The sequence below is a fragment of the Malaclemys terrapin genome, chromosome 8 (genome assembly GCF_027887155.1).
Source record: "Malaclemys terrapin pileata isolate rMalTer1 chromosome 8, rMalTer1.hap1, whole genome shotgun sequence".
NCBI classification, from domain to species: domain Eukaryota; kingdom Metazoa; phylum Chordata; order Testudines; family Emydidae; genus Malaclemys; species Malaclemys terrapin.
The window spans coordinates 74,170,553-74,194,050 of record NC_071512.1 but is presented as its reverse complement, the minus strand read 5'-3'; the positions used below and the strand labels follow the sequence as shown (position 1 = coordinate 74,194,050).

Here is a 23,498-nt window from a genome sequence, read left to right as displayed (position 1 = left end):
CTGCTCCAGGGGCTGGAGTACCCCTGTGTTTAATTTAGACAGCACTACCTCTCTCCTATCTAGGGTGACCAGCTGTGCCAATTTTATATGAACAGTCCCCAAATTTAGGGCTTTTTCTTATATAGGTGCCAATTACCCCCCACCCCCTGTGCTGATTTTTCACACTTGCTATCGGGTCACCCTACTCCTATCCCAGCACACCTCTCCCACACCCTATAAGGCTGTAGAAGGGGTTCTCAGAAATCAGCTTGTGGCTGTCTTCCTCAGTTTCTGCACCAGGGGAAGTCTATGCCCCCTTTTATAGCCCCTCTGCTCAGCATAAAGGGCCTGGTATGTGGAGAATCTCACCCAATGGGGGCATAACATGATTACTGGATTCAGTCCTAATTTAGTATGTTGAAACACTTAGAAAGAAAACTAATCCAGATCATGCTCTCACAATGCACTTTTGCCTTAAATATGTTTTGCCAGCTCATCCAGTACAAAATTTATCTCTTTTCCCTTAGAACAACCAAGTTAAAGCATATCACACTGATAAGCCTCAAACAACATGAAACATGTATACAATAGCTGTTTTGGGTCTGGTAGACAACCGAATGTGGAAACCTTTTGCAAGAAACTCTGTTTTGCTTTCTCAAACCTCCTTACCTTGTTTTTTTGGAGATTCAGATAATCTCCTCTCAGAGCTCTACTTTTATTTTTCCTCACCAAAAATGATATTTGCTCTCAGCCATGACCACAATATAAATCCTCTGCTTCTTAATAAAGGTACAAAATAGTCATGCTTGAGTCAATTGTACATTCAAATAATGGATGGGATTGTGGCACATTTTTCAATACACAAGTGCTAAATGCTATACTAATTATGATTTGTATGTATTTATTTATTTTACACAGTATATGTTCTTCACCCACAAAACCCCCAAGTTACTGGAGAAAAAAGCTATACATTTTGAATTACTGAGACACGATCTGTGACAAAGGCTAAAGATGTCCTTTCCAAAATAATGACAAGGTATTTCAATTCCAGTACTCACTAAACTGTTAGAATCTATTTAAAAATAGACACCATATGTAAATAAACAACCATCTGTCTTCATTATATTCACAGATACAACAATAAATTATTTCTTTCTAAGAAACCACAAATGTACATTAATAATCACTTATACTGGTTTTTCTTACATGATTGAGACATGAGTGAACAAAAAGCAACTTTTTTACTACATTTGAAAAAAATCAAACATTTATTATCTAAGTTACTTAGAAAGTAGGAGGCTTTTTGTAACTAATAAGCTTCAGCACAATTATAAAAGCAGCAATAAAGACTAATCTACTGAATCTTGCTGACCCTTATATTTTTATCACACTGAATTTTGTTCTTTGAAACTCTAATCACCAAAGACCATTAATTAGAGGGAATTTTGAACAACTGTCATACTGAACTGCTGATACCTATTTGCGCTTTCCATAATGGTACATGTTTAAGAGGCCACATTTGTAGCACAAATCTATTGCATAAAAATCATTGTACATAAAGAAATAAGCAGTATGTGTAAAAATTTGAACAGTGAAAATGGACTTATTTATCAACTAGACTTTGTTCATTTCTATTCTGCATAATAAATAAATAATAGCCAAAGGATTTCCTGTAAAAGAAAACATTGCCAAAGACAAAAGATTTGGGAAATATTTGTTAGATAACCATGTAATTTGTTCATGATTATTTGAACACTTTGATTATTTAATATTCTTATTTTTGTCTAACAATCTTTTTCAGTGTTTTTAAAAATAAAATTTAAAATAATGTTTTTGAATTTTAGATCTAACACCATGAAAACACTAACATCACTTTGTAGATTCAGAAAAAATGTAGACAACACTGTGTACACTGATCTATAGTTACTATACACACATCAGTCAAGACACCCCAACTCTCACTTGCAACATCCCCGCTATTCCAGGAATGGGCCACTGATCAGAAAAAGTAAATTGTGCTAAATTATGAGATGGGTTTGTAATTTGGTAAGATGTGCATGGAGGATAACCAAAATGACTTTATTTATGAGGAATGCCAAACTTGGTCCAAAGCCAATAGGTTAATACAGCAAATTGCTGTGCCACCCATGACCATAGAAATATTTGTGTGCGCATGTTAAATTTTCTCCTGAAGAATTTACCATGCAGTATTTTTCCCTTTATACATATTTTTAAAAATTGATATATAGCAGTTTGATTAATATGTGTATTTACCAGATTCCCATTACCTTCACAGTGTTTTAGAAAAACACACACACCAAAAAAACCAACCATGGTAGAAAGAGACAGTCAATCATGCTAAAATGTAAAGAAAGACATTAAAGTAAGATCTAACGTGACAAAGTGACAACTGATTCAGAGGCTTGGATAGTCTCTATTAAACTAAAGTGCCAGCTATAGCAGCAAACATATTTACATAGCTTAATAAGAACATTTACCATATTGTTTTAGTACATGAATGTTTCTTCGCATGTATTCGTTGCCAATCTCATTAAAACTACAATAGATTGTTGACGCACTGTGCCCTGGCTACACTGGCATGTGTTTCCCATAGAGTTTTGTTGATTAAAAAAAAACTGTTGCACTGTATCAACACTGAAAACGCATCTGATATGAAAATTAGAAATACTAATGGACTTGAAAAGCTTTGTAATTGACTTGTGCCTGAACCATGCAGCAGGGATTTCCTCTGGTGTAGGAAACATGCTGTAGATAGGAGAAGGTGTAAATCAGTGCATGTTGTGCTCTGGCCATCCCAGGCCACTCTAACTACCAGAGGCTGCTCCAAGTTACATAAAGGGCCAAAGCTACTCCCCTCCCCAGCATTTCCAGGGATCAGGAGATTCCCCTTCTCCTGCAAAATAACTTGTCAGAAGGAGCAGAAAACTTAGTAAGAAAACTCATCAAAGTTCACCTAAGAAGCTTCTCTTCCAGAGAGGAGCTTGGGGGCCCATGGAGTCTGAAGTCTCTCAAGCTCACAGACCTTAAGAGTTTGCAGGGAAGCAGCCATCCTGCAGGGACAGCTAGCGCTGCACATCGTTCTGCTGATGCTCCTGTGACGGGTTGGATTACAGAACCCTCCCCCCCGAGAGCTGCCAACTGATGTGCCAAGATTATTTCTATCCCTGTTTTCCCTGCCAGCTCAGGACTCCAGCACCCTGAGCCAAACACTCCCATCTGCTCCAACACAGACCCAGGGTCTGAATTACCTGCCCCAAAGCTGCAGGTTTACCTGAAAACAGCTCACAAAAGGGTGCTTGTCTTTAGCACTCAGATGCCCAACTCCCAATGGGGTCTAAACCCAAATAAATCCGTTTTACCCTGTATAAAGCTTATGCAGGGTAAACTCATAAATTGTTCGCCCTTTATAACACTGATAGAGAGACATGCACAGTTGTTTGCTCCCCCAGGTATTACTACAAACTCTGAGTTAATTACTAAGTAAAAAGTGATTTTATTAAATACAGAAAGTAGGATTTAAGTGGTTCCAAGTAGTAACAGACAGAACAAAGTAAGTCACCAAGCAAAATAAAATAAAATGCGCAAATCTATGTCTAATCAAACTAAATACAGATAAGATCCTCACCAGTTCCAGAATGCTGCCCTTTATAGACTAATCTCCTTCTACCCTAGGTCCAGCAATCACTCACACCCCCTGTAGTTACTGTCCTTTGTTCCAATTTCCTTCAAGTATACTGGTGGGATGGAGAAGCTCCTCCTTTAGTCAGCTGAAGACAAAATGGAGGGGTTTCCCAGGGGGGTTAAATAGACTTTCTCCTGTGGGTGGAGACCCCCTCCTCACCCTGTGTAGAATCCAGTCACAAAATGGAGATTTGGAATCACATGGGCAGGTCACATGCCCATGCATGACTCAGGACTTGCAGGTAGCAGCCTTGAACGTCCTCAGGTAGACTTCTTATGTGGATTGGAGTCTTCCAAGCTCTTTTGTCTGTTAAGTGCTTCCTGATTGAGCACTTAATTTGCACATTACTTTTCCAAGAAGTGACCAAATGTTCTAACTAAGGCTACTTAGAAATCAAGCAATTATACAGTCAATGATCGTAACTTTGAACACACAAATGGTGCCTGCATACAACTAAGATGAACATAACCAGTAGATCATAACCTTTACATAGATATGTTACATGGCATATGTAGCAAAACCCTATTCCAGTTATATCATACATACATTTATAAGCACCCTCCCATAAAGCCTTATGGGGTACACTGTCACAGCCCCTTACCCTAGCCCTGGCTACACTGGCCACAGGAGCCTTGCTGCTTCAAATGATATAATAAAGCGAGGGGAAAAGACAGCCAAAATAGATTTCCTACAGCAATTCCTAAAAGTCCTTGGAGATCTACGAAAAATCCATCTCACAAATCTGAGTTTTGTCTAACCTGTCAATTCAGCCCAAGAAGTGGCTACTCCCTTATTGAGTGGGCAGTGAAAGGAATCTGAAGTCTGAATGATTACATTTATAAGACACAAATTTATACAGGAAGACTTCTTGGAACTTTATTCATTAACATGAAAAAGACCTGCCATTTTCTCACCAATAATTGGCACTAAATGTCAAGTGAGATTTTGGTACATTTTCCATTTCTGTACAGTCTCAAAAAATCCAACAAACCTAGTTTTCTAACTAGCCTCAGGGTTAAAGTAAAATGAAGGGGAGAAAAGAATAGGCATTTCTGGATCCATTGTTTAAACTTTGTATTGTGTCAGTCCTCATATGGTATAAGGTGGCACAACATTTCAAAAAGTATGTGGATGCATTAAACCTATACTGGGGCAAATGCAGCCCTGCTTTAAGAAAGTAAAACTCAGTGAAAGTCAATGGAGTTGCACCAACTTGTATCAGCATTGACTTTTGTCCTCTTTATGGATGTTTATTAATTCTGTATCTGATTCTTAACAGAGAAGTTAAAAATGACATTCTAACTAATGCCCAATTTATTTAAAAAAACTGGTATGTAGCTTTATGACCCATGGGGAAGAAACATTTGAAAGCATCACGCAAGCACACACAGCCATGTTTTCTCTGTATGACAATCAGACAGTCACAGCTAAACTTAGTTAAATAATGGACACAAAGCACGCTTCTCCACATGCACAGTAGAGCTTTAAAAAAAAGTGTCACAGACACACAATTACCTTACATCTAACACTTCCACCTTACTCAATATTTATCTTTTCTTTACATAATTTTTCAAATGTAAAAATATTGTAATAAATTTCTTGATTAAATTCTAAACAATATGGTTAAAATGTATTAAACAAAATGAATTTTCTAATGCTGTAACCATTTTGCTCCCAAGATATGAGAGAGTCATAGTGGCTGAGGTAATATCTTAGATTGGACCAACTTCTGTCACCCATCTTGCCACTATGAATTTTCTAAGGTATTCATACATTTAACTGCTTCAAATAATATGAACCAAATGTAAACACAAAATTGATTTTCACATTGCATTTAGATGGGCATGTTCTTTCAGAAAGCAGTCCAGCATCTTAGAAACAGATAGGAGAGAGTTTTGTGAAACATCTGCAATAGAGATTGTTATGCTAAATAGTTTCTTGGTAGGAAAGATAAGTAAATAAGAGAATGAAAATCTGTGTAATTTGCAAGTGAATAGGTTAAGGATGCCCAAGGGCAGATTTTTAGTATTTTCTGAAAGTGTCTTAAGATTATTAATAATAAATAAGCTGTTTTGTGCATCTGAGCCCAAAAAGCTTCCACTGTCTAGCATTGCTGATATGTATTAAGGAGGTTCCACTAATATCAAGAGGAGCAGTGTAGAATCAGAAGAGCAGATTACAATGAATGCCATTAGCAGAAAGATTCCTTGAAAATAAGAAAATCTTTTTTTCCGTGAAAAGGGACAAAAATTGCTGTTCTCTACAAATAAACTCACATTGCATAGATAAAGAAGTGAAAGCACCCAATATAAATAGGTTTTTGTACAGAGCTCTTCTTCTAATGCAATTTTGTTTCCTTTGTTTTGAGGAGACTAAAAAATGTTTTGATTCAAGTAATGTACAAGGACAGAATATCAAGTATGTCGAAGAAGTACAGTTTATTGTATTAGAACTGATTTATGGTCCGTTTTGTTTACAGATGCACAACCATAATATTGCAATGCCCTTCACATCATAGTAGTGAAAATAAACATTAACTCAATATGGAAGGAATTTGATAATAGACTATGACTTAGATCACACTAAGGTTAAATTCTACTCACTTCCACAGGTGATCTGTGCATTCCTTAAGTTGTTAGTATGGGGCTGAGTGGTGCACAAAGGATTGTTTGAACTTCTGCATTGGTCCTTCTAGATTTAAGTACACAATCTACTGCAGGGGAATTCCTCCATTAATGCGCAGATGCAACTGCAGCTCTTTTTTGACACAGCCCACGATGGAGAGATTACTTTAAATTTAAATAGTATTTAATACATAAATCACTGTGCTTCCATGTGTACTGATGGGAATGTTAATGGTCAGTTTGTTTCTAGCTGCTCTCTGATAACAATCTAGCAGTATATTCTCCATTCACATCCAGGCTATGTCTAAATTCTGCCATTGTTTCGTTCACAACATCCGTCTTTATTCAGACAGCTAAAACTCATCTATACCTTCAGGTTCACTCTTGATTATTTCAGCAGCAGCATCTTTAGCCTCCCTGAAGCCTCCTAAATCCTCCACAACTAAAATGATCTTCCTGGATTTTAAACTCTCATTGGCTCCTCATTCTGCATCCCATAACATTGAAACTCCAAGCCTGATTCTCCATGGCTCTGCAACTTGTGTTGTCATTTACACCACTGAGTAGTGGGGAAAATGGCCTTTCCTGTCTTTTCTTTCCATGCACTGGTAATTTCAGGCCCTCTTTACTTGTCTGGTCTTGTCTCCCAGTCGATTGCCCCATGCCCCTTCTGCTGCACCAGCGATGCCACCCTTAATACCCAATTGATCTGCTTCTGCCACAGATATCTCTTTTTTCATGTTGCCTCCTATATGCAGATCTGAGCTGGCCCATTTCTCTGTCATTCACTGTGTCATATCTGAAATGTAGACTGTAAGTTCTTTGGGGGGCAGTCCGTCTTCTGTGAATACTGTTGGGTGCTATAAAATAACACTGCACAACACCAAAATAAAGACATAGCAACAAGAACATTTCTTTAGCCAGCAGAGTCTAATGGCTTAATCCTGCAAGGTACCCAGTATTTTTGTCCTTGAATCCAGCAAAGCACCTAAGTGTGTGCTTAACTTCAAGCACATGTATTATGCATTTTACTGGATCAGCACCAGAGTGCTCAGAGAGCAGAACCCTAAGTGATGATACACTGAGGCTCCAAATAGCAGCATCTATCACTTTTGAAATACAGCAACCAATGGGAAAAGTCTGGAAGCAATTTCAAATGGAACTGGCTTCCCCACTCTTCTCTTTGGAGGTGACAAGTTTAGTAGCAAGTGAAGGGAAAAGGAAAAATTGCAAATAGCAAAGGAAAAGGAAAAAAATCAGAATTAAGTGAGACAGAAAAACTGTCTGCAGTTAAATCTGTGTGCTGGCCATGGGCCTATGCACTTCATATGCAGATATCATGTCCTCCAAATTTAGTTTATGGATCAGGAGTAAGACGCACAATTTCTTTCTGTAGCACCAGCAAAATGAACATCTGTTCACTTTTTGCCACGTAGGTTTGTAGCTGTGTGGGTGGGTGTGAACAGAGCTCTTGATGTGTAATATTCTTCCCATCTGCACACCAGGTGGCACTGCATAGTTAATCAGAAGATAATAACAGGCATGAGGAGATTACTTACTTTTTGGGGATAAGATAGTAAATCAATCTCACAACTTTTAAAAAATGAGGTGCATCAGTGCTTGGATTTTTAATTTATTTTTGGTGTGTAATTTTGTTACAATCAATGAGATTATTTGAAGACAACATTGTTTTAATGCTATGTTAATTAACAATGAATGACTGCAATTATTGAAGAGGTTCTGTACATGAGGTCTTTGATTTATTCCCTTTGATATATTGATTTAGCCCTTGCAAGTAGGACAAACTATACAGTATACAGGACTCTCTCTTGGATTTATTTTGTGCTCATGTAAAACTAACTAAATTTGCATTAAATGATATAGCCTCAGGGGAATCTAGAATGGTATAACAGGTGCTATAGCAATCCAGTATCACACTATAGAGGAAGAAATAGTGCTTTTTTACAAACCAAATGTTAAGTGTTTCCAAGTGCAACACAATATCATACAGTATGTAAAACTAACAAAACTAATATGAAATTAGAGAGGGAAAATATCCCGTTAGATAATGAATTATCCACCACCCTGCAACTACAGGAGTGATTGTTAGCTACTGCTTATTTTATAATATTTTCTCCAGTCAAATTGTAAAAGACTCAAGCAATGGAACTTACACCACTTCCTTTGGCAGATTTAATTCCTGAAATTTGAGCAACATTTTCATCTGCTCATTTTGATCTCACTGTTTTTGCTTTATACTCCATCTCCTTGGACCACCCTAAACGATGATGTTCCTCCTTAGTGTTCACATTCTTCTGAAATTTTTACTAAGTTTTTTGGCCCAAGCTATAAATATTTAGTGCCAACTGCGTAACCCATTCTCATATGGGTGCATCCTTAATCAATGAAGTAGTCCAACTGAAGTCAATGTGACTGTTCATCTGAGCAAAGCTTCACTCATGTTAGTAAAGATTGCACAAATGAGGTCTATATACGAATGAATGCCCTACTGAAATTCATGCAGTGGCTTTTTTTTATATGCTGATGTTTCAAACATGCAATATTTTTATAGAAATGGTTTCCTATCAAACTAGATGTTCTAAGGAAACCAAATCACCCATTAGCTGACAAATAAATGCTATTAGCTAAAAGGATTCACCAACCAAATTTTTGCTGTTTGCTGATAGAGCCAACATGTTTGCATATGGACTGAAACACATATGAATGTTCATTCTAGTTCTGCTTTGTCAGTTGAAGAAGCATGTTACCCTTTAGGTAATGATATAGAATAAGGGTAAAATTTTCAAAAGCACCTAACAAGCTTAAATGCCATTATCAAAAGTTACTTAGGGATTTAGGACTCTAAAGGTATGTCTACACTGAATGCTCCTCTCGTCAGCGTGTAGAATACATACTCGCCTAGCCCCCCTAGCATGGGTATAAAGAGAAGATAGGCAGAGGCACGGTTTAAGCAAGCAGAATAAAGATATGGATATGTATGCGAGTGCATACCGTACACACTTTCTACTCGTCCAAGCTGCACCTCCCCGTCCACGCTGCCATTTTTAGGAGTATAGTGTCCCACTGCCTCCCCACTGTGGAGCCTTTCCCTATCACAGTTAAAGGCTCTGGCAGCTCCCCCACTGGAACTCTTCCCTGCTGCCTCCCCTCTTCCAGAGCCTTTCACTGACATGTTGCTACATGCTGCAGTGTGAGTGCAGTCTGCTTTTCACTGCAGCATGTAGCTACACGTACACTACATGTGCCAGTGGTGCATAGTGAAGACATAGCCTTAAGGTATGTCTACCCTGGAGCCGGCAGTGTGATTTCCAGCTCAAGCAGATATACCTGCAGTAGCCACAGCTGCTAGCCATTCCACATACATACCTAGGGTTTCAGACAGCATTATACTCAGGGCTGTCCCGGTGCTGGTGCAGTTGTGGCTACACTACTATTTTTAGCCCACTAGCTTGGTCAATGCTAGTGTAGGTGTTTTCACCTGAACAGGAAATTACACCTCCAGATCCACTGTAGACACTCGCAGTCTCATTCCAAGACACTTTTGAAAATGGGAATTTGACACTTTTCAAAATTTTAGCCTAAAGAGTCACCTCTGATGATCAGATGTAAATAATAGATATATTCTTGTGAACTAAAAGAGCGGAGTGTAAATGTTATTTAGAAACCCTAAACTGTAATGCACATGTTAAAGTCCATCTCTGAAATAAGACTAGTCTCTGTAAAAGTCTGCATAGGAAGGATATGCTCGTATCTTTACTGTTTGCATGTTTTAAAAGTTATTTAACAGTATTTTAACTGCTGTTAAAATATTTATGCCCTTTTTCATTTTTATTCAAATAAATATTTGTATACAAAGTAACTGTGTTGTATTCTCTCTTCAAAAGTGACTGTTTAATGCTTTCTGAGGTCTTGAAAGCAGGGCTTTGGAGCGGAGTCCGGAGCTGGAGCGCAGAGCAGTTCCGGAGCAGTGGAGCTGCAGGTTTTTGCCTGGAGATGGAGCGGAGATGGAGCGCAGCTCCAAAGCCCTGCTTCAAAGAATCCTGGCCTGCAAATAATTTAGCTGACCTTCAAGAGAAAACGTAATTAAAAAAGAAGTATTCAGTCCTAAAATTCAACCAAAAGATACAGTAACACTGAGTACTCAAGCTGTTCTGTCTCCTTAGGACCTACTGTGATACTTCCCAAGAGTACCCAGGGTTGTGAAGCACCTTGCTACCATCTGCCCTTAGCAGGAAGCCTTGTCTGTGCTTGCCAGGGGTCAACTCCCTGAGAACCCCAGCCACAGGCAACCCTCTCTGCCCACAAAGACCCTGCTGTCCCTCATGCAGGTTAGCTACAGGCACACTCCAACCTCCGAGTCCTCCAATCATTCCCCTGGAATGTCCAGCCCCTGATCCTCTGAACACTCATGGAATCCACAGGTTCACTACTCACAAAGGAATAGCACTTAGATATGTTTATAGTGAAAACAAGAATAAGTTTATTTAGCAAAGAATAGTGAGTCAATAAGAAGCGAGTAGGATTAAGGAAACAAAGGGTTACATACAAAATAAAATCATAAACACACATTCTAGAGCTTAAACTTAAGTACCAAGATGCTCTCTTATTTAATAATCTACTGCTTATCCAAAGTCCTTTTCACAGCATTTTGCAATGAGGATGGCTGAAACCCTCCTTTCAGAAAATCAAGCTGCTGGCAGTTTGTCTCTCTAGATGAAGGATGTCAGGGTGTATCTCTGCATCCCTAGATATATCAGACAAGTCCTTTGTTCCTAACTTGTAAATAGGGTCCCCTCCACCCATTCACTTTTTCCTGTTAATTTCTTTTTCTGAAGTCCCCACAATCTCTTCATTAGCACTTGACTCAGGATGTAAATAGACTTTCATTATAAAAGATCCACAATATACAATAGTCAACCTGGGACATAAGTGTCTTTCACAAAGTTTATGATGACCAGTATGACACAGGCTTTCAGTAGAAATCTTACGTGACGCACTTGGGTGAACTAGAATGTAAATACCAGGTCCAGAGGATCCCTGTAAACCTTATGCACCCCGTGACCTCTGCCAGTTAGTGCTGAGAGGTCCCTGAGTCACACCTACCTCTTGCTGCCCTATACTGCAGCCTTGAAGGGCTACATACTCTGTCTAATTCATCACCCCATGATCTCTCTCACACAAATGCCAATTCTCTGCTGACCATGGGTCTACACAATACTTACACCTGGCAGCTACTGATTCGAAATTTTTCTTGTAAAGGCCAAGTTTTCAAATTGATTTGTAAACTTGGTCACACAAATTCCACTTGTGCATCTCTCACAGAGAGCAGAGCCTGCACTATGCAGGTAACTGAGTCTTACTATCACATTCTGATGGGTAAAATAAGAGTTTTCGGTCCATAAATTCAGAGGCCCACTTGCAAACTTAGCCAAAAAAGTTTAACTGAAAGATTTAATTCATCTTGGTTAGGTTTTAAAAACAGTAGAGGAAATGTGACAAGTTAAAACCCATGGCTAGCAGACAGTTTGAGTCTCAAACTGACATTTTTAGCGTTCACTACCAGCCATGTGTTTCTATGCTTAATTGCCATTTTTTAAAAACACTTATTAAACCACAATGCCAAAAGCTTTAGAAATGGAGCATTTAGCTAAATGGAAGTGAAAAGCAACAACCATTGAGGGTGAGTAAGCGCGATGGAAACCTGCCATATTGATTTAAATTGCTCCTCCTCTCCTCCCCCTGCTGCAGCATTCCAGTCCTGTGTAGAAATTGTCAATTGTACTAATTTCTATGATCATTTTTTTGTTCTACACAAACGGGAAATCTGATGTGACCCCAAAATTAACTTTTATTATTGACTTGAGGAGTGATGTGAATTCAGCTGTCCAAGGGTAAAAAGCTGTAATTCACTATCACTTTTGCCCTTCTGAATTATAACTTTCAGTAAAACACATGAGGTGATGTGTGCCACAAGACTCTGCTAAGCAGAGATCTCTGTGGAAAGAAAACTGAAAGTGGGCTTACAGGACCACATAAGGGGCAGGGACGAAGCAAGCAACTCACTGAATCCTACAGAAACAACAGGAACATGGTGTTAACTCAGTCCACATAATGTGATAATGGTAGGTTGAGGGAAGCAACTGGAATACACAGAAAGGCTAATATCATCCCCTTTGATTGATAGTGCGTGCTTGCCATGTGTTACTTGGGTATGCAGTCTGGAGGTTGTGTTGGATCCCCATCTGCTGTTGGACGATCACATTGCTGCAATGTCCAGGCATGCTTTTTGCTAATTTGCTTTCTCTTGGATACAGACCATGCTATGGTAATGCATGCATTTGTCGCCTCACGCTCCCTATGAATTATTACACTGCACTCTATGTGGGCTACATCTTATCTAGAAAATTAAGCAGGTGCAGAATGCAGCAGCTCGTACATTAAGTGATAACTCTTGGAGACAGCATATATTATCAGTGCTCCATGACATATATTGGCTGTCAATTTGTTTCTAGGTAGAGTTTATGGTGTTTGTTTTACCCTATAAACATCTAAATGCTATAGGATCTGCCTACTTGAGAGACTACCTTTTCTTATGGCAGTATGTCACAGCTGCGATCCATAGAGGACTTCAAGCTTGATTTGTTTCATTATAAAAAGAAAGGGAGCTGCTGATAAAACATTCTCTGTAAGGGTTCCTTTCCCAAGATCTGAAATCGCTCAAATTTCTTGCCAGGGCACACTGCAAAGCGTGTCTGTTTGAGTGTCAATTGGTGAAGGGCTGTCACAGATGAGGACAAGATTTGTTTGGTTGAAAAACATGGTGCAGGTTTTAATGTGTACTGGCCACATAGTTAATGATCAGATGATGCATGACAGGATTCAGAGGAAGAAGTGCTTCCTGATCTGGTTGAATTCTACTTTGTGGCTCCAATGGTTCTTTTGCTTTTAAATCTATGCAAAGGGTTCCCAGAGCTTTTGGTTGGGTTCCCTTTTGCATGGAGTTAGCACAAGACCCAATTCTAAAGTTATTAAAGAAATAAATGGAGAGGTGTGATCTCTGCCCCCATATAGAAGCCTCACCACACGCTTTTCTTCCATATGCTTGCTAATATTAGGGAGAAAACCTTAAATATGCCTCCTATGATGCCTACTTTCCACATGTGCTCTCTCCTCCTCACTTAGACCCATTTCACCCCCATTCCATGATACATTCCTCTTCCTGATGCAAAATTCCAGCCATGTGATGTTCAGGGTTCTCCAGGCAATTTCAGCCTCCACCTGCTTCCAAGACATGTGTCTCCACGTGGATGCTCACTCACCCCATAAAACTTCTGGACACTTGTTCACTCCCATATCTCCAAGTACTTCCTCACTTCCAAGAGGCATTCCTTCAAAGGTCCCACTACTCTGTGAAAAACTTAGTCTCATGAACTCCTCTTCCTATCTTGACACCCATCTTCTTTCAATCATCCATGCCCTTTTACTTCCACTTCCTCTGGTAGAGAAAATTGAGAACAGCCTGGTCTTATTCTACTAAGTAATTGATCTTTGAATTGAATTATTACAAACTTACAAAACTATATTTGATGCAAGCAACGTTTTTTAAAATTTTTGCTTCCAACATTCAAGTTAATAGAATTATAGAATCATAGAATATCAGGGTTGGAAGGGACCTCAGGAGGTCATTTAGCCCAACCCCCTGCTCAAAGCAGGACCAATCCCCAACTAAATCATCCCAGCCAGTACTTTGTCAAGCCTGACCTTAAAAACCTCTAAGGAAGGAGATTCCACCAACTCCCTAGGTAACCCATTCCAGTGCTTCACCTAGTGAAAAAGTTTTTCCTAATATCCCAACTAAAGCTCCCCCACTGCAACTTGAGACCATTACTCCTTGTTCTGCCATCTGCTACCACTGAGAACAGTCTAGATCCATCCTCTTTGGAACCCCCTTTTAGGTAGTTGAAATCAACTATCAAATCCCCCTCATTCTTCTCTTCTGCAGACTAAACAATCCCAGTTCCCTCAGCTTCTCCTGATAAGTCATGTGCTCCAGCCCCCTAATCATTTTTGTTGTCCTCCTCTCTTTCCAATTTTTCCACATCCTTCTTGTAGTGTGGGGCCCAAAACTGGACACAGTACTTCAGATGAGGCCTCACAGATGTCCTCACAAATGTCCAATAGAGGGGAATGATCACGTTCCTCGATTTGCTGGCAATGCCCCTACTTATACAGCCAAAATGTCATTAGTCTTCTTGGCAACAAGGGCACCCTGTCAACTCATATCCAGGTTCTTGTCTACTGTAACCCCTAGGTCCTTTTCTGCAGAACCGCTGTCTATTCACTTGGTCCCTAGTTTGTAGCAGTGCATAGGATTCTTCCATCCTAAGTGCAGGACTCTGCACTTGTCCTTGTTGAACCTCATCAGGTTTCTTTTGGCCCAAACCTCTAATTTATCTAGGTCCCTCTGTAACCTATCCCTACCCTACAGTGTATCTACTGCTCCTCCCAGTTTAGTGTCATCTGCAAACTTGCTGAGGGTACAGTCCACGCCATCCTCCAGATCATTAATGAAGATATTGAACAAAACCGGCCCCAGGACTGACCCTTGGGGCACTCCGCTTGATACCAGCTGCCAACTAGACATGGAGCCATTGATCACTACCTGTTGAGCCCGACCATCTAGCCAGCTTTCTGTCCACCTTATAGTCCATTCATCTAGCCCATACTTCTTTAACTTGCTAGCAAGAATACTGTGGGAGACCGTATCAAAAGCTTTGCTAAAGTCAAGGAATAACACATCCACTGCTTTCCCCTCATCCACAGAGCCAGTTATCTTGTTATAGAAGGCAATTAGGTTAGTCAGGCATGACTTGCCCTTGGTGAATCCATGCTGACTGTTCCTGATCACTTTCCTCTCCTCTAAGTGAGTCAGAATTGATTCCTTGAGGACCTGCTCCATGATTTTTCCAGGGACTGAGATGATGCTGACTGGCCTGTAGTTCCCCGGATCCTCCTTCTTCCCTTTTTTAAAGATGGGCACTACATTAGCCTTTTTCCAGTCATCCGGGACCTCCCCCCGAGCGCCATGAGTTTTCAAAGATAATGGCCAATGGCTCTGCGTTCACATCCGCCAACTCCTTTAGCACCCATGGACTTGTGCTCGTCCAGCTTTTCTAAATAGTCCCGAACCACTTCTTTCTCCACAGAGGGCTGGTCACCTCCTCCCCATGCTGTGCTGCCCAGTGCAGTAGTCTGGGAGCTGACCTTGTTCGTGAAGGCAGGCAAAAAGCATTGAGTACATTAGCTTTTTCCACATCCTCAGTCACTAGGTTGCCTCCCTCATTCAGTAAGGGGCCCACACTTTCCTTCTTGCTAACATACCTGAAGAAACACTTCTTGTTACTCTTAACATCTCTTGCTAACTGCAACTCCAAGTGTGATTTGGCCTTCCTGATTTCACTCCTGAATGCCTGAGCAATATTTTTATACTCCTCCCTGGTCATTTGTCCAATCTTCCACTTCTTGTAAGCTTCTTATTTGTGTTTAAGATCAGCAAGGATTTCACTGTTAAGCCAAGCTGGTCACCTGCCATATTTACTATTCTTTCTACACGTCGGGATGGTTTGTTCCTGCAACCTCAATAAGGATTCTTTAAAATACAGCCAGCTCTCCTGGATTCCTTTCCCCCTCATATTATTCTCCCAGGGGATCCTGCCCATCAGTTCCCTGAGGGAGTCAAAGTCTGCTTTTCTGAAGTCCAGGGTCCGTATCCTGCTGCTCTCCTTTCTTTCTTGTGTCAGGATCCTGAACTTGACCATCTCATGGTCACTGCCTCCCAGGTTTCCATCCACTTTTGCTTTCCCTACTAATTCTTCCCTGTTTGTGAGCAGCAGGTCAAGAGCTCTGCCCCTAGTTGGTTCCTCCAGCACTTGCACCAGGAAATTGTCCTCTACACTTTCCAAAAACTTCCTGGATTGTCTGTGCACCGCTGTATTGCTCTCCCAGCAGATATCGGGGTGATTGAAGTCCCCCCATGAGAACCAGGGCCTGCAATCTAGTAACTTCTGTTAGTTGCTGGAAGAAAGCCTCATCCACCTCATCCCCCTGGTCTGGTGGTCTATAGCAGACTCCCACCACGACATCACCCTCGTTGCTCACACTTCTAAACTTAATCCAGAGACTCTCCGGTTTTCCTGCAGTTTCATACTGGAGCTCTGAGAAGTCATACTGCTCTCTTACATACAATGCAACTTCTCCACCTTTTCTGCCCTGCCCGTCCTTCCTGAACAGTGTATATCCATCCATGACAGTACTCCAGTCATGTGATTTATCCCATCTGGTCTCTGTTATTCCAATCCATAATTCCTTGACGGTGCCAGGACTTCCAGTTCCCCCTGCTTGTTTCCCAGGCTTCTTGCATTTGTGTATAGGCACTTAAGATAATTCGCTGATCATCCTGCTTTCTCAGTATGAGGCAGGAGTTCTCCCCTCTTGCGCTATCCTGCTCATGCTTCCCCACTTACCTCAGGGCTTTGGTCTCCTTCCCCTGGTGAACCTAGTTTAAAGCCCTCCTCATTAGGTTATGTCCACCACCCCCAATAAAAGTTTAGTAGACTAAGAACACAAACAGAGAAACCAGTGCTCAGAATCAACATATGTAAAGGTCTTTAGTAGAGCGCATAATAAATATTCTGTTATGCTATACACACAGCAGATCCAGACACACTGTGGGCTCAGTTTGCACTTGCCCCTCCATCTTCCTCTACCCATGCTCAGGATCTAAGTGGAATGAGGACACTAGTGATCACTGTCCACAAAAAGAAAGTGCTGGCTAAAGCTCCAGGCAGCACTCCACAAGGGGGCATAACAAGTTGGCTTAGGGGCATAGTCAAGGACTCTATCTTTCTTGCACATCTGCCAGCCTCTGGCAGCAAGGGTTGTTGCGAGTTCACAGTACCTTTCACCAGCTCATGTATGAGTGTTATACACTCTGTTCCCCTTCTGTTTCCTAATGCATTCTCTTTACATGTGGTCAAAGCAAGTGGTGCACAGCACCTCTGCTTGTCTACTAGAACTCTGCACTTGCTCACTTACCCGGCACTTCTCACAAAAGTAAAACCACTATTTGGCTCCATATATTTATTTGTGAGACACAATAATGTCTATATTTACATAAAATTAAATGCCTTTATTTAAAACATGTTGTATGCCAGGTTAACCTTATTGAGTGTAAGCAAGGAAACAGACAGTCTCTCTCTATATAAGATCCAACCATTCTACAGGTACACTTCTACCTCGATATAACGCTGTCCTCAGGAGCCAAAAAATCTTAACGCGTTATAGGTGAAACCGCGTTATATTGAACTTGCTTTGATCTACAGAAGTGCGCAGCCCTGCCCCCCCCGAAGCACTGCTTTACCGCGTTGTATCCGAATTCGTGTTATATCAGGTTGCACTATATCGAGGTAGAGGTGTAAAATACACAGTGGTAAATTGACAATTAATCAGTAATAACAAAGAAGTTTTCAAATGTTTGAATAAATGTATGTTGTAATAGCTAACAATGCTGATGCTGTAAGGATGATTGTTCTAGCTATTAGATGTTGAGAAAACAAATGCTCATTTATGCATTTCCCTCCTAACTTCCACGATTTTATAAAACAAAAGAGTTAGAAGAGGGATAGTCAGGTTGATTAAAACAGGAAAGAAGATAACCTGGCATATTGCCCTGTGTACAATTATACAGAAATATGACCTCATGGAAATTCCTATGCGTGAATGTCTCTAACAATGAGAGGATTTAGGATTATATAAATCACAATGGTTGGTAGTATAATCACATGAGAGAATGAACCTGCAAAGCTTATTATACTGAATACCCAGATGGTAAACAACAGTTGTCGCTGTACTAAGTATTACATCTCTCTAATCAATAATAGGAAGGAACAGTTGGACAACTTATTTCCTGTTATGTTCACTTAGGCAATGTCTAGATCAATAAAGAGCATTAAGCCTCATGCCTACTGTAGACAGTATATGTTCAACATGGCTATCATATGTTAGGGATGGGTACTGCTGTATTCCAAAATATTTTTAACACATAACCTAATCTAATTAAGCTAGCAGGAATGGTTTAAATATCAGATGGGTATTTTTATAATGGGAGTGGAGATTAAATTATTATTTTAAGTAGAATTCAAAGCCAATTTATTTTGTTAAAGCCAACCCCCACCATAATTCAATTTAGCTCTGGAATCTACCTCTGAAGGATGGTCGATTCTTCTTATAGGGGAAAGAAAAAGCAATAAAGCCCAGTGTCACTGGCTTACATATTCACTAGTTAATTATGTGGGTATAGTAAGCTGCTCACAAAAATTGAAAATTGTGCTTGCATATCCCTCAGGCCAGAATGGCAATTATTGCTAGTAACTTTCAGTACATCCACTTTTGAAACTTTTCACTAAACAATAAGTAAAGCCAATCAAACTATGTTTCTGAAGGGCTTGCTGAACTATCATATGAATCATTTAAGTTTATGTTTGAACAAATTTCAGTTAAAACAAATAACCCCTCCCCACCCCAAAAAATTAAACTAACAAAAAAAAACCCACTGCAATGGTACGCTGACTCTCTTTCCAACTTTCAGAGTGAAAGAATATAGGTAAATGCAAAGTTCCTCCTCCCTCAGTAAGGAAAATGGAAGTGACAGTGGAAAGCATTGCTTCTGGTTATTTAACTTTGTGGTTTGAAAGCCATCTCATGGGAAGCAACTGAATTCTCTTAGTAACCTCTCATAAAGTATATCTATTTTTCAAAAGGGTACATGATATCAAACTGAGAAAACCTGTAAGCTGTTTTGTTCCTAGTTTTATAATTTATTACACACATATATACAGTAAGGTGCATAGAGTGTTCAGATAAGTAATTGGAAAAGAATTTCAGTACTTTCAAAGTTCATGAAAAGTGTTGGAAATTGGATCTGTTAGCCACAGATATAGTACGAGCTGCAGCAGTGCAAGCTTCTTGATTCTATCATACCTATGTCTTTCAACCCTGATCTACAGGGAGCCCAAGGTGCAATAGGTTAGGTCTGTGCATAACACAATTTAATCTTTGGTCTCTGTTGAGACTTCCAGACACAGTGCCATTTAGTGCCAATTGTTATGGAGTTTTTTTATTATATGCTCACCTGTCCACTAAGAACTGTCCAAATTAATTCACATTAACCACTGAATTGCCATCAGGCAGGAACAGCTTGCAGTAACTGCCAGGGAAAGCCAGATTCAAACCAATCAAACAGACAAGAGAATTTTTTTTCTTATCACATCATTTGTTTTACACTGAAGACGTTTAAACTTGTCTAAGATACTGAAATACAGCCCATTTATTGGCAGAAAATCATTCTCATTTTCAACAAAACAAAATAAAATGAAATAAAGGAGAATAAGACATTCCTACCTATTCCAATGAAGACTGCTTTGTAGCCATCTTCCTTCAAGGTGTTGATGGTCATTCCTTCTATTCCAAGGCCTTTACTACAAACGATCTAAAATAAAACATTATAAAGATGTATTAAGTAATTTGAAATTGATAATTAAAAATTGGGTTAATTTCTGTCATGTTCCTCTTACTGGCATCTCAAAAAGTTTCATAATGGTCAATTAATCAAATAAATAAAATATTTTTTCGAGCTAGACTTACAGGGCCAGATCTTCAGGTCTGATCAAAGTCAGGAGGGGGCATAAAATGGCTTAAAGCCACCTTTGTATTCCCCTTATGGTGCGGCAGCCGAGGGTCTATTTTGTTTCTGGCATAACAGCAGCCAGCAACAAGCAAACAGAAAAAGATAGAAAAAACCTGTGCATGGAACACAACAACACAGCAAAACAGCAGTTTTAAATAGTTGTATTTGATACTGGTTTGGTAATGAAATATCCCCACATGAAACTCAGGATTTAAGAAACCTAATTTGGGAGCAAGGCACCAGTCTAGGGAATGTGTGGTAAATGGAACAATCATCTAGCACATTAATCAGGAAAAAGTCTTGGGGGTTACTGTGAAAAAAATCATTGATGCCACCAGTCTATTGCATAGAAGTGAAGAAAAAAGAGGCAAACAAGATACTAGATAGGATTAACAGCATGTCAGAGCATCAAACAAATAAGGTGATCCTACGTGCAATACTAGTCACTGCACCAAATGAAGGGTAATATAGCCTCACTGAGGATGCAGCAAAATTTAAACTAATTTAAGATTCTGCAACTGGACCTCTTACACCAAGGAGCCCCACCTCAAATCAGTGGTGCTCTTTGTGGGCATAAGGGCCCACCTATGCAGATTCAACCACAGGCTCGGGGCTTAAAACAACATTAGGTTTGATGAATCTTTATTCTGTGGAAAGATTAAGGGGACTGATACTTACTCCCAAGGAAAAAGATAACAATTCAAGGGAACCTAATACAGATTTTCAAAATTATTTAACATAAAAACGGCCATACTGAGTCAGACCAAAGGTCCAGCTAGCCCAGTATCCTGTCTTCCAACAGTGGCCAATATCAAGTGCTTCAGAGGGAATGAACAGAACAGTCAATCATCATGTGATCCATCCCCTGTTGCCTATTCCCAGCTTCTGGCAAACAGAGGCTGGGATCACCATTCCTGCTCATCCTGGCTCATAGCCATTGATGGACCTATCCTCCATGAATTTATCTAGCTCTTTTTTTGAACGCTGTTATAGTCTTGGGGTATGTCTACATTACCCACCGGATCGGCGGGTAGCGATCGATCTATCGGGGATCAATTTATTGCGTGTAGTGTAGATGCGATAAATCGATCCCCGATCGCTCTCCCATCGACTGCTGAACTTCAGCTCGGCAAGAGGCAGAAGCAAAGTCAATGGGAGAACCGTGGCCGTCGATCCTGCGCCACGAGGACATGAAGTAAGAAATTCTAAGTCAATCTAAGATACGCCGACTTCAACTACGCTATTCTCGTAGCTGAATTTGCTTATCTTAGATTGATCTCCCCCCCTAGTGTTGACCAGTCCTTGGCCTTCACAACATCCTCTGGCAAAGAGTTCCACAGGTTGACTGTGTGTTGTGTGAAAAAATACTTCCTTTTGTTTGTTTTAAACCTGCTGCCTGTTAATTTCATTTGGTGACCCCTAGTTCTTGTATTATGAGAAGGAGTAAATAACACTTCCTTATTTATTTTCTCCACACCAGTTATGATTTTATAGACCTCTATCATATCCCCCCTTAGTCATCTCTTTTCCAAGTTGGAAAGTCCCAGTTTTATTAATATCTTCTCATACGGAAGTTGTTCCATACTCCTAATCATTTTTGTTGCCCTTTTCTGAACCTTTTCCAAGTCCAGTATATCTTTTTTGAGATGGGGTGACCATATCTGCACGCAGTATTCAAGATGTGGGCATACCATGAATTTATATAGAGGCAATATGATATTTTCTGTTTTATTATCTATCCCTTTCTTAATGATTCCCAACATTCTGTTCATTTTTTTGACTGCCGCTGCACATTGAGTGGATGTTTTCAGAGAACTAACCACGACTCCAAGATCTCTCTCGAGTGGTAACGGCTAATTTAGACCCCATCATTTTATATGTATAGTTGGAATTATGTTTTCCAGTGTGCATTACTTTGCATTTATCAACACTGAACTTCATCTGCCATTTTGTTCCCAAGTCACCCAGTTTTGTGAGATCCCTTTGTAGCTCTTCGCAGTCTGCTTTGGGCTTAACTATCTTGAATAGTTTTGTATTTTCTGCAAATTTTGAATAGGACTGGTCCCAGTACAGACCTCTGGGGTCATCACTATTTACTTCTCTCCATTCCTACCCTTTGTTTCATATCTTTTAACCAGTTAAGAATGGAATTAATAATTTGGGTTTGTAATTGCATTTATTTAATCGTATTTCTTCTACATGATCAATGGTGCTCAGAGCCACTCATTTCATTGGCTGGAATTAATCAAAATATGTAAAAAATAGGAATAAATGCAGATGAATTTATTTCACTGGTAAGTTCACAAAGAGTAATAAATAAAAACAACAAGCACTTACAAAGCACTGCTCATTGTTAGATCTCAAAGAACTTTACAAAGGATAAGAATCATGTTTCCCATTTTCCAGCTGAGGAAACTGAGGCTCAAAATGGGAAAATCATTTGTTCAAGGGCACACACCACATCTTTAGCAAAACCATGATCAGCAACCAAGCCTCCTTATTCCTGTTCCTGTGCTCTGTACAATCGACCATGCGGTCTGAGGAGCATGATCTAAAACTTATCTTAAAACAAAACAAAAGGGTTTTGAAGCAAAGAGAATAAATGAGCTCAAGAGAATCCTAGGCTTGTTTCTGGAGAAGACAGTGGACTGAGGGATTGATTTGTCAGTTATACTGATATAAATCCATTGAAATCAGCAGAATTACTTTGGATTTATACCAGCAGAAATAAGGGCAAAATTTGGCCCTTTTGTTATTAAAAAAATGCTAGAGTGTTTAGGTCTCCATCTTAAATGGCATAATAGGGCTCATGCAGCCTTCATTGTGCTGTGGTAGTGAGCACTTCAGTAGAGAACCTCTGAGGGGGACTGCATCTCCATGTATGGTGCGGAAGATAACTGTGTGTCAGAGCTCACAAGGAAATGCATACAACACAGGTCAAAAATGGGCATATCAGGGCAGCAGCCAGAGGATCTGCACAGAGCATGAACACGCAAAGGAAAATCAGATCTAAGAGGAGAGCAGCAGGCTCAAATGAGCGGCTGCCCTAGACTTTACTTCCTTTTGGTAGTTAGTATTTTTTATTCTAGCATGCTCAAATTTTCACAGCCCTTCATTCAGGACAATCCATAATTTTAGTTTGTTGTGTGTCAAACTGTATTTCCCTATTCTCATGTTTTTGCCCACTTTTCATGGCCTTCATCAGTGCAACAAAACTTACATTGAATCTAATGGCTAGAGTCTCTAGTGTCTGTCTATTATATTGTCTTCATTTAAGATTTAAATATTTCCATGTGGCCTTTCAGGTTAAAACAGTCAACTTGGCCCTCCAAGGTGAATTTAGCTTAAAAAGGAAAGGAACAATTGTAAATACATGCATGATTGTTTCTGGTTTTTGTTTGTTCATTTTCATTGTTACTCCTATACT

At 39.8% G+C, this 23,498-nt stretch overlaps 1 protein-coding gene across 2 annotated transcripts in view; it reads right to left on the bottom strand.

Moving 5' to 3' along the window:
* Window positions 1-23,498, bottom strand: part of DPYD (dihydropyrimidine dehydrogenase) — a 613,360-nt gene that overhangs the window by 349,275 nt on the left and 240,587 nt on the right. For both annotated transcript variants that reach the window (XM_054037742.1, XM_054037743.1), the window contains exon 8: window positions 19,786-19,873. In XM_054037742.1, coding sequence (XP_053893717.1) covers window positions 19,786-19,873 — 88 coding nt within the window. The remainder of the gene's footprint in view (window positions 1-19,785; window positions 19,874-23,498) is intronic.